Source organism: Otolemur garnettii, unplaced genomic scaffold, assembly GCF_000181295.1.
Source record: "Otolemur garnettii isolate 467f Iridium unplaced genomic scaffold, OtoGar3 scaffold00002, whole genome shotgun sequence".
NCBI classification, from domain to species: domain Eukaryota; kingdom Metazoa; phylum Chordata; class Mammalia; order Primates; family Galagidae; genus Otolemur; species Otolemur garnettii.
Window position 1 is genome coordinate 41,225,868 of NW_003852397.1, and position 14,975 is coordinate 41,240,842.

Sequence of the window (14,975 nt, forward strand, 5' to 3'; positions counted from 1 at the left end):
AATCAATAGTGGATCAATATGGATCAACGTGTTGGGTATGACCTTTTGTCCTAAGAGACAGTTAACAGCTGGGTTTAGTTTTACCGGGATTTACTCGAAGACTTGTAAAAGTAAATAATAGCGCATTTAAGAATATTTGCCTGCTTTGATTTAGTGGGTCTGGCAGGTGGCAGTGACCTTTCGATGGCATATGGCTTTGAAATTACATCAATATATGCATACGACGTGTCTTTCCCTCTGGTTCGCACATCAAATTAATTAGTAAAGAATCCCTGCTTTAACATTTTATAAGCAAATCGTCCCCAGTGCTGTGAAGGAAGCACATTGAAAAGGCAAAAGGGAAAAGAGTCTGAAAAGTTCTGCAGGAAATTTTAAGAATAGCAGAATGCCCGGATAGAAAGACATTATCATTTCTTGTGATCCTACCACACTGTGAAAGGCATATCCAAGGATGTTTACTGAGGCAATGTTGATTTCTCCCTTTCAAAGGTAAATTACTTACGACATTACAAGACATAGAGAACAGACACTCGCTCTATCTTCAGTGTTCCCATCAGGGGATGTACCCATTGTGTCCCTTGTCATAAATGAGAAATTCTGATGTTCTTCAAGAGGATGCAAAACTAAATGAAAATATAGATGAATAACTCTGAAGATGTTTAGTGCTGTCATCCCTTTCGTATTTTGTATTTGGAATTTAGAGAATAGCACTAAACATGGTCAAAATTCAACAAGAATTTTAGTACTAGTTTTTAAATCTTTGTTTCTTTGTTTTAGTACCAGGCTACTTTTAATTATAGAGTCACATTAAGAAAAATACACGACGAATTTTATAGGAACCACAATGAAATAAATCAAATTAGGTTGTAAGATGAATTTCACAGAGAACTTTGCCTTTGAAGATTAAAGGGCGTACTGTTCTTGCAAGCTATGCAAACCTGTAAGTTTTGTTCCCTATGCAATATCCTGTAGATTACATGTAGAAAAAAACAGATTCTGTCCTGTCTGCACCAGACTTTACCCTATTTTCAAAAGCATTTGAATCTGGCAATTGCTACTAAGTTTCCTGAGTATGACCTGTTTGCTTCTTTTATTTTATTTTTTTCTGTAATACAAAAAATGTTCTAGTGATAGAAAATTAAGTAGCAGTATAAAGCCAGAGCATCTATTAAGATAAATGGATACTGCACTTATTTTAATATTGGATATTTTAAAGGATATTTCATTTGCTTTCATACAGAGAATATGACAGGATTACAGACACGGTAAACTTTAGGAACATAGAGGCAAGGTAAAGTGTACCAGTTTCTTTTTGAGTTTCACATTCTTAATAGTTTGCTATGGTCACAGATTCTTTACCATTTACAGGGATAAGTAAATATATTAAAATGCGCATTTACAAATCCTAGCATATTAACATCATAGTACTGTCAAAGAAATCCCTAAAAGATTTTACCACTTAACTACAATAAACTTTTAATATGAAGTGCCAAGAAAAAGGTAAATGAGTTTTTAATCTGAACAGGAGAGAATTATCCCGCTTCACATGCCACAACACTTAGCCACCAGCAGGAAACCTTTTACATATTTTCGTTAGCAAAGAAGCCACTGATACCCCCTTTGAGCAATATAGACACACACAGGCAAAAGACAGCCTGGAAAACCAATTCAATCCAGCTTTCCTATATGGAGGAAAAGAGTGCTTGGAAATCTTGGTGTTCCCAGAGTCCCTCAATCACCTAGCAACGTCTCTTCCTGCTGCTTCTCATTTTGAACAGTCAGCATGCAAATTCAAAGATTTGACGAAGCTGATATAAACTTTAGCTGTAAAAGAAACCAGAAACAAACACCAAAAGTTTGAACCCATTTAAGCAAAATGGTCCCTACCTTTTTTTTGAGAGTACGATGGTAACTGCACTTGAGAAAAAGAAGGTTTTTCTTCAGTGAAATACTCAGGTTGGCCGTATTGATGCAGGGCCATGTCCAAGTCAGAGTCCTTGCCTTTAAACATGTTTCCAGGGTAACTACAGGTATAAGACTGATTCACTGCCCAGGGCTGTTCCATATAGATGTTGTTACTGGGCACAGCCTGAGCATCACAACCACTGTAACCCGGACTATCTTCCAAATACGTGTAATAATCAGTGGATGGCATGTAGCAATTGCTGCCGGCAGCTGGGTGCACTTCATATATTTCTTGCATACAGTAGTTCATTTTGTTACCCTGGGTCGGTTTCTACTTTACATATACACACACTCTACACATGCATTCACCAGCCCCATACGCCCTGAGAGCCAGGCATATACGCTTAGAAGCATACATACATACACATGAAATGAGAAGGGGCAATGAATAAACAACCGACTCAGCAACCCAGCCTGCTTTACTGTGGAATAGCACCTGACGTGCTAAAATCCTATTTACACCGAGGTGTCTTTGGAGCTCTTCTGCCATCCAAACATATTGGAAAGCAGATTTATGACTATCCAAGGTCTTAAGCTGTACATGCAGCTAATTCCTGGCGAAGATGGCAGGCAGGTAGGAATGACCTCCACCCAGACAGGGGAGTGATGGCAAGAACGTGCCTGTTACTCTGAAGTTGCTCAGATCCATTTTATATGCTGCTTTTAACCCCTTTCAACACGATTAGAGACTGATCACTCATGGTTAGGTCATTTTGGTTGACAACTTAAGCATGAAACCGTATAAAGACATCTTAGAGACTGTCCTTGGATACACAGAAAATCCTAAAATCAATAATCTAGTTTATTAGCATGACCAGAGAAAATCCAGTAGTAATGAGTCTGATGACTGGCTCCGAAACATTAATCTAGTTGTGCAAATGTTAGTGGTTGACTCTGTCTTGCATGTTACTGATTGGCCTCTAACAGCAGGATCTGACCATCTCCCCATGACACACAGGTCCCTCGACTTTTTTTTTTTTTTTTTTTGAGACAGAATCTCAAGCTGTCGCGCCCTGGGTAGAGTGGCATGGTGTTGCAGCTCACAGCAACCTCAAACTCTTAGGTTTAAGCGATTTTCTTGCCTCAGCCTCCCAGGTAGCTGGGACTACAGGCGCCTGCCACAATGCCCGGCTGTTTGTTATTGTTGTTGCAGTTGTCATTGTTGTTTTAGCTGGCCCGGGCCCAGTTCGAACCTGACAGCCTCGGTGTATGAGGCCGGCACCCTACCCACTGAGCTACGGGTGCCAGCTCCCTTGACTTTTTCAAACATGCCAAGGAAGGTTGCTTTTGAGAATGCTGCGGATGTGTGTGAGTAAGTTCTACCCTGTCCCTTGCACTCGATCGTTTTCTGCCTCATAATGTACACGAGACATAAAGCTGAACTGAACTACGTTCAATTCTGCATTTACATTTTGTTTACAAGGGCATGAGGCCATGTGCCCAGGCCCCTCCAGGAGGAATGCCCCTCTATTACAGCAGTTTCCCTTTTCTATTTCTGCTTAAAGCATTCTGATTGGTAGTATGTGGAAGACTGTGTATATCTATCATTTTATTTCCGTTCAAACCTGCTTCTGAGAGTACCTTCAAGATGTAACACAGTTTAAGTAGTGTCCGTGTAGTTAGTATTATAGGTAGTGATCCAGGAGAGAAACATATTTTCTGTAAGAATCACTGTCTCTTGACTATGAAGTTAACACTATCCAGTTAGATTATAAATGCTTGCTAATACAGATTACTAATGGAGTTTTCTCCCTCTGGGTGGTGGCCAGTATGGATATGTCCACATATATGCATAATTCTAGACCAGTGGGTCTCAACCTTCCTAATGCTGCGGCCCTTTAATACAGTTCCTGTGGGTCGCAACCCACAGGCTGAGAACCGCGGTTGTAGCCCATGCTGTCTGTAAGGATGGACCCTGCTTTCCTTTACGCTAGGGGTTCCTTCTCTTTCTTCTGGAGTGTGTTTGCAGGGCTGGGCCTCAGAGGGTGACATTTATATTTAGGTTCCTGCTGGCTCCTGAGTGTGTGACCTTGTTGGTATTTCCTTCCAAGGAAACCATAGACAATGTAAAACTGGAATATTCAATGGGGAGACCTTTGCTTGGACATGTAGCTCCAGCCTTCAATGGCAACATGGAAATCTGGGGCAGGGACATATGGCAGGAGGAAAAAGGGTCCTTCAACAAACTAGGGGATGTCTGTTAAGTACAAAGCAGGGAGGTGGTGGCTACAGATATGACGATTCAAAAAACCAATCCCAGTCCCTGCCACCAAGCATCTTGATAGCATGTGTATTAAATGTACAAAGTCGAGCAGACCCACTGTTTTGTTTTGTTTGAGACAGAGTCTCACTTTGTCACCCAAGGTAGAGTGCCATGGTGTCACAGATCACAGCAACCTCAAACTCTTGAGCTCAAGTGATTCTCTTGCCTCAGCCTCCCAAGTAGCTGAGATTGTAGGCCCCTGCCACAATGCCCAGCTGTTTTTAGAGATGGAGTCTCGCTCTTGCTCAGGCTGGTCTTGAATTCATGAGCTCAGGCGATCCACCTACATTAACCTCCTAGAGTGCTAGGATTACAGGCGTGAGCTACCACGCCCGGCCTAGACCACTGTTGTGTAGTCTTTAACTGGTGGTGTTTTTACACACATAGCAAAGGAGCCATCAACTCAAGGGAAGAAAGTGAGGGATAATAGAACAGGCAAAAAATAAGACAAAAATGAGAGAAGAGATCCAGGCAAATTCACATAGAGGTTAGTAAAAAGACTCTTCAGAAACTGCAACTGAACTGTAAAACAAGTAAAGGAATATTCCCCAACTGGTATATTTGAAGTAGGAAAATTATTCTAACATCCTAGAAAGCAAGAACCTTACCATAAGGATTGTAAAACACAGCTAACATTTTAATCCTGTTTTTCCTTTCCGATTACTCTTAAAACAAATAGATGTATTCACAAGTGCTTTTAAGAACACATACACATAATATTACAATTAACATTTTCTCTCTAGCGAAAATGTCAAAACATTTCATTGGAAGCAATAACTATTTTCTGAAAACCCTAGGAAAAAGAATCCAGGCCTTATGTTTTTTGGTCTGATCTCACTTATTTATCTCAAATTTCCCAAAATGAATCTGAAAATTAACCTTTCAATGAAGCAGTTTTCTTTCCTGGCAGACACACATGTTCCAGAGCCTCCTTTTCTGGGGAAGAGCTGCTTGTTCAATCCATCCGCCTTTGCGGCTTTCCCCAGTGCATTTCCTGGCTCCATCGCTATTTCACTGAAGGCTCAAATCCAAGCAATTTCTTGCTTTTCACCAGCAACGATATCAAATAAAGTCAGAGCCTCAACTTTTATCTCAAAGGAACACTTACCAATGATTTTTAGAAATCTCAAAATGTGCTTGACAAATGAAAGTTATTCTCTCCCTCAGAACTGGACATTGGTAATACAGCGAGGAAAGGGAAGCACAGCTGCTGAAAAACTTTACTTCTCTCAATCTTTACTAAACATTTGGAGGAAGAGCCTGAGACTCAACTGCATTTTGATTGATTAAAAAAAAAAATCCTGAGTTCTCTCAGAAGACTTGAAACAGAAAAAAGTTTCAAAACATATCGAAGAGAGCCCACTTCCTCACATGCTTTTATTGCTTGGAGAAAACAGAACAAAATATTTTGAACCCCACCACTTCTTGTACTAAGTGGGAATACTCTTGTAATTAATATGTATAACTCTCATTACCATTGTTGACAGTGGAGTTGAACACTCACATTGAACTTGAAACATGGCTCCTCACGTCCTGATAGAAACAATCACATCTGTCACCTGTGATCAATCCTGCGTGCTTCTTTGTGAAGTCAATAAAGACATCTACACATATGTGTCCCCAATGGGGTGAACTTCAACAGGGTTGTTTTCTTCTTTCTTGGACCGACTGCTCTGATTTAGTGACTTGAAGGGAAACTTAGACCTATTTGACCCGTAGTGTATCAAACTACTGTAAGTAAACTCAGAAAGGCTTTCAATAGCTCTCATTAGAAGTGTTTCAATCAACAATAATTTATTTGACACACACACACACACACACACACCCCTTTGTCTATGACTGTAAGGAAATAATCTAAAAGGATAAGAAAACCCCACAGGAAAAAAAAAATAGAAAAGAAAACCTCATAGGTACATAGTAAACCCCTAAACCTCTGAAGGAGGAAAATGGCTTCTCTTTGTTTTCCTCTATTTTCATCTGAGTTGGGCCTCAAATACATTGCACATTGAAATCACCCGAGAAACTGGAGAAACCGGTGATGCCTACACGTCCCTCATAGAAGTCTGATTTAATCTACATGGGGTGAAACGTCAGCATCAAGCTTTGTAAGTTCCCTCGGTTATTTGCACGGGCAGAGAAGTTTGAGAACGGCTGTTCTGCCAGGTCTTCCATCCCAGGCAGTCTCTGCACCGTGCACGGGGGCATCCCTCCTACCTACTCATTTTTACTCATTTATCTTCATTTGCAGTTTAACCACACGTTCCCCTCCCTAGAAATAGAAATCTACGCTCCATATCTCCACCTGGCTTCACCTGCCCTCGAGTTACCCAGGCAAGTAGAGGAGACAGTTGGAGGAGACGTGACAGGGAAAGGGTGAAATAAACACAAGGTAGGGTAATAAACTTGATGTGGGGGTACAGGAAGAATCTGCCTGGGGAATCAGGGAGCTTCACAGAAGAGGCCCTGTGTGGCTTTTGGAGAGCGGGCAGGACCTCAACAGTGGAGACCTGAGGTGGGCCAAGGCTGAGCAGAAATGACTTAGGGGGAGTGCTATCGACTAACTACACTCATGGGAAGGCACATAAAGAAAGATCATTGATAAACCCTGAGGCAGCTTGTGAGAGACTTCTCATGTCTACTCTGAAGATCATTCTTGCTTTCTGATTTGGTAATTGAACCTCTAACTTTTAGTTGCATCATGGCTCCAGGGAAGAAACTATATTTCTCATTCTCTCCTTTACCCATATGTCTCCGTGTCACTAACTTCTGACCACTGAGATGTATTAGAAGTAGGGTTGCATGGCAGTTTCTAGGAAATTCAAAAGACAGCCTAAAGGACCACTGGTGTGTGCCATTTGCTTCTCTGTTTTGTCCTCTTGCTTCCTGCAATGTGGATATGACACCTGGAGCTCCAGGTACCATTTTGGTCCAAGAACCCTGGACCATGCTCTAGGGATGGTAGAAGAATGAAATTCATAGTTTTCCTATTTCTTTTTTTTTTTTTTTTCTGAGACAGAGTCTCAAGATGTCATGCTGGGTAGAGTACCATGATGTCACAGCTCATAGGAACCTCAAACTCTTGGGCTTAAGTGATTCTCTTGCCTTAGCCTTCACAGTAGCTGGGCCTACAGGCACCTGCCACAATGCCCGACTATTTCTTTTTTGTTGTTGGTTTGTTTAGTAGGCTCAGGCTGGGTTTGAACCTGCTGGCCTCGGTGCATGTGGCTGGTGCCCTACCCACTGAGCTACGGGCACCACCCATAGTTTTCCTACTTCTAAAATAGGACAATGGCATCCACCTGACTGGTTATTGTGAAGATTAAGTGAATTTATATAAGTAAAGCACCCAGTATAACAACTGAGATAGTAAAGTGACATGATTATATACACATCATAATAATTATTATTAGAGTGCCTCAGGTCTTGTCTTGGGCTAATTTCTCTTCTTGTCTGTATTTTCACTCAAGGTTAGGGGCAGCAAATTTTAGCTGTGGGTCAAATATGGCCTATCATCTGTTTTGTAAATAAAGTTTTATTCAAACACAGCCATGTTTATTGTCTAAGGCTGCTTTTGTGCTGCAATGGTGCAGCTGAATAGTTGTGAGAAAGACGTATAGTCTGATGAAAATATTTATGATCTGGCACTATGGAGAAACAGTCTGCCAACTCCTGCTCTAGGTGATCTCATCTCATCCTGTAGCTTTAAGTAACAATTATATGCTGATCACATCTAAGTGCTCGTCTCCATCCCAGACGTCTCCTATGAAGCCAGAATCTCATATCTCACTATCAACCCAACATCAGCATTTGCACAACCAGTAGGCACCTCCAACTTAATTACTTCTAAAACCTGTTCCCTCCCTGTCTTCCCACTTCAACCCGACCTTCCACTGTAGAGTGCAGGCAAATGGCCTTGGAGCCTTTCTCTCTTCCCCTTACTACCTACATCTCATCCATTAGTAAGTTCATTGGTTCTTCTTCCAAATATAATTTTAACCTAACCACCTCTCTGTCTCCACTGGCATCATCCTAGCCTAATCATCATCATCTCCAACCAGGATGGACTCCCCAGTGACCTCCCCCTGGCCTTGGGTCACTTTAATTTTTTCTTGACACAGCAACCAAAGAGTGATTTATAAACTGCAAATCACATCACGCCACTTCCCTATTTAAACCCTTCATGGGTTTTTACCCTCAAATTAATCTGAAATTAAAAAAAAAAAACCCTTCAGTGGCTTTTTACTGCATTTAGGATAAAATCCAAACCCTTTACCGACAGGTGGCCCTTTCCCACTTCATGTCAACACTCCCCGATCCTTGACATAAACCAAAAGAGTGGTCTTGTTCCTTGAATACTCCAAGTATTTGCCCGAAAAAAGGACACTGCTCCTGCTCTTCCCTGTCTGAAACATCCCTTTCTTCAGCTCTTCACAGGACAGAGCCCTTCTCATCCATCAGTACTGAGCTTGAATGTCACTTCCTCTGCATTTCAGGAGCCACTTGATTCCATTAAGGACCTGAAGGCTCCTGACACCCCTCACATAGACAACAACGTTTGCGCCCTCAGAAAAAAGGTAGAGAGCTCTTTGCACCAAGATCTATGTGCATTTTTTAAAAAGAAAGATAAAATGTTACATATTACAACAAATGGACTATCTTATGTTCAGAAAGTTTCTGGGAGTCTGAAATCGATCCAGTTTGCTCTTTTATGTCTTTGCCACTTGAGGACAGAAGTAGACTTGTTTATTAAGCCTCCCTCAATAGGGGTTATAAAATGATGAATAGGTGTCATCACTGCCAATCGTCTCTTCCCTAAGAAAAGTTATAAAAAGGGTCATAGCATTTCCTGTCATCTAAGGACCTGCCCACATTGAGGAACACTCCCTTTATAAATGTAAAGAGGTGTGGGTCCAGCTCTTAGCTAAGTGCTAAAAGCTTATCTGAATATTAGGCAGTATGCTTTGGGGGAAGCTATGTGATGCACATAAACTGTTTGAGCATGCTTTCTGGTCTTTTGCTATCTGGGATCTTATCACTCACTGCTTTTTAAAAAGCACTCCAGGGTGGCACCTATGGCTCAAAGGAGTAAGGCGCCAGAACCATATGCTGGAACTGGCGGGTTCAAACCCAGCCCTGGCCAAAAACTGCAAAAAAAAGGACTCCAAATTAGTCCAACTCCAGACAAGCTCCTGACACTTAGACTGGTCTGTTTTAAAGTGGTTCTCCCCAAAGTCCCCCAAATACAGGAGAAATTTATGAAGGCCAATACCTCTTCTAGGTTTCCCCGGATCCTGGGATATCACAGCTGGAACTTCTGGGCTGTGCATTGCATATGTTTTTATTTTGCTTATGAGAAAACCATTCTAAGGGATGAACTGATTTGTCACATAGTAGGTGGTAGTAATTGGAACCAGGAACCACTCCCGTGTTGACCGTATTCGTCCATCTGTTCCAGATGAGGACTTCATCTCCCCAGCTGAGCCTAGCACTTTAGTAAAAACCTGCTGAGGAGGAAGGGGAGTAAAGGGCCTTGTGCCAGGCCTGGGGACTGACTCTCCCTCCTAGGGATTTCCATCAAATCATAGACAGCCTTGCATCATTAGGATATGCCTAACTCTAACCACCATAGAGATTTTTACCTCCTCAGTCCTGGGTGTGTAAATTAGTGTGACTCCTCTCCCCCTCCCCCATTATCATAATCATATAATTCCCATTCAGTGAACACCATGGCTACTGGATTAATATTTAGATGGTGTTCTCAAACCGGTCCAACGATATTAGTCCCAAGAGGGGAGCTGAAGAAGAAACAATAAAAAGAGTTTCTGTGGTCAAATGAGTTTGGGAAATGACACATTGAATGTCCCCTCTCTTGGAGACACACACACACGCACTCTCACACAGAGAAACCGGTGAACTCTGTATGACCTTGTATAACAGCATTTCCCAAAGGCATCTGGTCAGAGAACCTACGTATCTTGTAATACGTGTCACGTGTACAAGTGGCCCACGGAACACATGGTACTTTGAGAAACCCATGGGTTTGCTCTGCCGGATACACATGCTGGAGGTAAGGGAGTTTGCAGGGATACTTCACCTGGAAGAAGGGTTTATTTCTCAGATGATGCGTGAAGAACAGAGAGGAGGAACCCAGGAAGCTCTGAAGGGGAGTTCCCTTTGGTTGGTCTTTACCAACAAGGGAAGCTACTGGCCATTGGATATATGAAAGTGGGAAGCCCAGGTGGCCACGGGATGAGACTAGGGGTTGAGGCTCTGTTTTGGTAGCAATATAAACTCAAAGCTCTTCTCTTTTAAAACTTGGTTCTCTGAATTTGTTTCTGACTTTTTCTCCTTTGGTATTTAATAAAAGCTTTTCGACAGCTCTAACCTGTTTACAGCTCTACAAAAGGGTGCTGAAGGGAAACTTTTGCTTATAAATCTATCACCAAGCAGAATGTACATTTACCAAAATGTACTTGAGAAAGTGTTGGGATGGTTTACTGGTATAAAGGGAATAGATTCTGATCGGGTGCAGTGGAAAAAAATGGATCTGATGAAAACACTGAAGTAGGAACAAGACCCCCTTGGGGCCCTTGCTGATGGAAGCAGGCCTGTAACGGACTTGAGACTCTCAGCAAGTCAGTCCTGGCAGCCTCCTCAACCTGGACACTTGCTTTTTGGGGCCAAGGTTTGAATATTTTATTTCACTTAGGTGGAATAATTTCCTTAATATATTTATGTAAAAGATACCACAAACCCAGTTACAGCAGCCTTTTACTAGATGAAATATGTCAATGTCTAGAATAAGTGAGTAAAAGAAAGCGGCCCTTTGTAGTCCACAAAGATTATAAAATATGGCTTCAAAATACTCAGGTCAGCAATTCTCAAACAGTGCTTCTTGACCCAGCAGCATGTTTTGAAACTTCTTAGGAATTGCACATTCTATAGCCCCACCCCTGACCAACTGCGGGGCCAGCAAGCCCTCCAGGGGATTGTGATGTGGGCTCATATTGGAGAACCACTGTCTTAGCGGAAGGCTGCAGTTGCTCCATCAACTGCTCTGTGTCAACTTTTCCAGCTTCAGTAGCTGTTATCTTGAACCTTAGATTCTCAAAGCTCATTTCTGTTTCTGTTTCCTCCTGGCCCTGGCAGGTGTGTCAGCTTTGTCCTTTTTTATGCCCAATTAGTCTAGGAAGTACTGCACGCTCCACATGGTTGGCTCAGCTCTACTTGCCTGACCCTCCACTTTGGGTGTTGGTTACCAGGCACTACCAGTATACGAGTACTTGGCAAACTTTGTCATTGCCACCCAAGATTCTCATAAGGAACCGTGCCTCCTGACGTCTTTGGGTCTCTGGGATAATGCTCCCGCATAGGACAAGTATTCTTCCTCCCAACCCCACTGCCACAGCCTAGTGATGGTATACCAGGAACCTCCATATCACATAGCCTTTCCCCATCCGCCTCCCCTAGCTCTGAACCATACTTTTCAGTCTTCTTCAAGAGATGATGTCTTCTGCCTGTCTTTTAAGATTGGTCTTCCCTTCAACCTATTCTCAACCTTCTCCTAACCGCACATTCTCCCAAGTGGTCTCATGAGTGCACACAGCTTCTGCTCCCACTCCAGTGTGCAGAAGGTGTCTAATCTCCCTGCCCCTCAGGCCCGCACGTGATATTCAGCTACCTCTCACCAGCTCTCCCTTATGTCTCCAAGGTCCCTCACATGCCAGCGCTAATCTATGTGCCAGATTCTGTGCTGGGTGTTATTTAATCTTCACAATGGTCCTTCAGGGCAGCTACGGATATAAAAGTATCCGCATATTTTTACTAGATGAAAAAGTATCTATTTTTCCAAAGCAGCACAGGAGTGAAGGGTCAGGATTCAAATCTAGGTCTGTTCAAGGGGAAACTGCATTCTGGGACCTTTCATTACAGCTTATTTATCTCTTTCTAGTTTTGCCACAACATCTGGTCATTAAGGGCTTGCTATTCCAGACTGTTAACTATCTTAAACTTCTCACCACGTCTCTTTAAGAGAAACGTTGGTTAACTCACCAGGTTTGATGCCTCTGATCTTTTTCTGATCTTTTCAGTTCATCCTCTACATTGCACAGAGGGCAATTGGTTTCAAAGGGGAATCTAAAAGATGTCCCTCTTCCATACCCCTTTTCTAGCTTGAAATCACCCTTAGTTTTCAAGATAAAGTTTAAAGACTTACAGGTCCCTGATGTGGCCCTAGACTGTCCTTTATTCCTGTCTTGCCACTTTCTCATAAAGTCCGAATGCTGGACATTTGTGGTTTTGTTACACAACATGTCTCTGCCTGGGTCACACATTGTCCCCTCCCTCATTGTGCTCACTACTTTTATTCAAGCCTTACAACAGTCTCATAGGTAGATAGTGCTGTTCCTATATTAGAGATGAAAAAACTGAGACCTAGAGAGGCTACCTAATTTGCCCGAGGTCACAAGGCTGGCAAGTGGTGGCTTCAATGCAGGTTTATTTAGCTGAAACCCCACATTCCTGTCCCAAACAGTGTGCTCCCTTTGGCTGCCCTTATGCCATGGGCAGCTTATGTTGGGGTCTGGGATACCGGAGGGCTATGGCGCCCTGGCGTGCAGTGATTCGTCATGATTTTCATTTGTCCTCTCTGAGGACATTTCAAAAAAGGGAATTTCTACACTCAAAATACTATTAAACAAGTCTTGCTGGATGTTTAGTCCATGAAATTCTCTTGCAAATTGAGAAACAGCATAACAGTCTGATTACAGCCTAAAGTCAAGATTTGTTCCATTTATGTTTCAAGTAATGGATTGTAGGGCCGGAAATTCCCAGATCCATTTGTGGTATTTCAAGGACTTTTTTGCATACTATTTTCTTTTTTTGTAGAGACAGAGTCTCACTTTATTGCCCTTAGTAGCTCACAGCAACCTCCACCTCCTGGGCTTAGACGATTCTCTTGCCTCAGCCTCCCAAGTAGCTGGGACTACAGGTGCAGGCCATAACGCCTGGCTATTTTTTTGTTGTTGTTGCAATTTGGCTGGGGCTTGGTTTGAACCTGCCACCATTGATATATGGGGCCAGCGCCCTACCCACTGAGCCATAGGTGCTGCCCACCTAACAAGCATCTTGTGTATGCTAGAGCCCCCAAGATAAACATCAAGCATTTTATTCTGACTGATATTTCCTAAGATCAAAGGTAAATTATAAAGTCTTGTTGTGCTTTGAGAGAATGAGATACTATTCAAAAGGAGCTCAGGCTCCAGACCAAAAGAAAAAGGTACATACACAAAAGCAAATACAGAATAGTGTCCTTATGGCTAGGGATGGAAAGAAAAGTAAGACTTTTGAAATATATTTTAGACCACTGTGATCATCATTGCGTTCTTCTCTTTTCTAAGCCAACAGTGGAATGTCCACTCTTTTTCATGAGTGAACATTTGATTCAAAGGCAAACCTTAACGACTCTAGTAGAGTCTGACACGACTTGGGCATCATGGTCTAGAAAAACTACAATAACATTTCAGTTTGGTTCAACTTTAATTAGAACACTGGTTAAGTAATACTGATGAGGTCTATTGCATGGTATCTTCATAACTAAACAATCACATTGGTTGGGGAGGTATTTACATTCATTTTACAGAGCTAGGTAGTATCGAATTTAGGCCCCTGAATTCCTCTTCTAGAACCTACTCATTTCACTTCTCTGCTTTTCAAAGTAGAAAATTATTTTAATGTTTTAAAATTTCTAAGTAACTAATTAGGTATTTCAAGACAAATTCTAAGATCACGTCAATGATTTATCTGTTTTTCCAAATATGTGCCTAATTTAATTCCACTTCATATATTTTTTATGTTTCCCTCTGTCTCTAGAAAAAAGTTCTTCAATAGTTTATGTTTCTATGATAACACTTATGCTTTGCAAGAATATCACATAGCCGCTCATTTCATATATTCTCTCATTCAATCACCTGTTACAGCAGATAGATGCATTTACCCTTAAATGTGTTAAGGTGATTATGTCATGGTAATTCACACTGATCGACTTGATTTGAACAGTTGAGTGGTTTGAGTGGAAAGGTTTTGACATTTAATATCTGCAGTCTACTTTCTTTATCCCAGAATAATTTGTCAGAGATTAATTTTAAAACAAATTTCCCTAACAATAGGAATAAAGAATGAATGATTAAATAACCTGCATTTGGTTTGCTTTTTCATCTTTAAGAAAAACTAGTACCAAATCTAGACTATGACACAATTGATGTAGTTTTCAAAGATTTATTCTTTGTCACTTAAAATCTCCAGGCTTATATTATAGTTGAAAACATTAGGAAGAATAATTAAAGGTAAAAAGTTCGAAGAACTGAGACATGCCACAACATGGGTGAACAGAGAAACGATACGCTAAGTGGAAGACGGCAGCCATAAAAGACCACGTGTTATATAGCATTTGGTTTTTGTGAAGTGTCCAGAAAAGGCAAGTCTATAGTGACAGGAAGGAGATGACTGGTTGGCAGAGGCTAGGTATAGGAATTGGGAGCAACTGTAAACTGGCTCAAGATTTCTTTTGGGGTGATAGAAATATTCTAAAATAAGATCATGGTAATGGGCATACAACTCTGTAAATATACTAACAATCATTGACCTCTACATTTGAAACAGTGTACAGGTGAATTTGAGGATATGTAAATTACATCTCAATGAAGCTTTGCAAATATAGATGTAGTGTTACCAATAGCTTTAGCTAATG

At 41.5% G+C, this 14,975-nt stretch overlaps 1 protein-coding gene across 6 annotated transcripts in view; it reads right to left on the bottom strand.

Annotated features, from left to right (window-relative positions):
- The window catches only part of THRB (thyroid hormone receptor beta), a 359,939-nt gene that overhangs the window by 43,183 nt on the left and 301,781 nt on the right, over positions 1 to 14,975 (bottom strand). Inside the window, exon 1 of one of the 6 annotated variants that reach the window (XM_012805214.2) lies at positions 1,888 to 2,477. The exons of the other annotated variants lie outside the window; for them this stretch is intronic. Within the exon in view, the coding sequence (XP_012660668.1) occupies positions 1,888 to 2,215 (328 nt within the window). The 5' untranslated portion in view covers positions 2,216 to 2,477. Of the gene's footprint in view, positions 1 to 1,887; positions 2,478 to 14,975 lie in introns of those variants that run through there. 6 annotated transcript variants of the gene reach the window in all.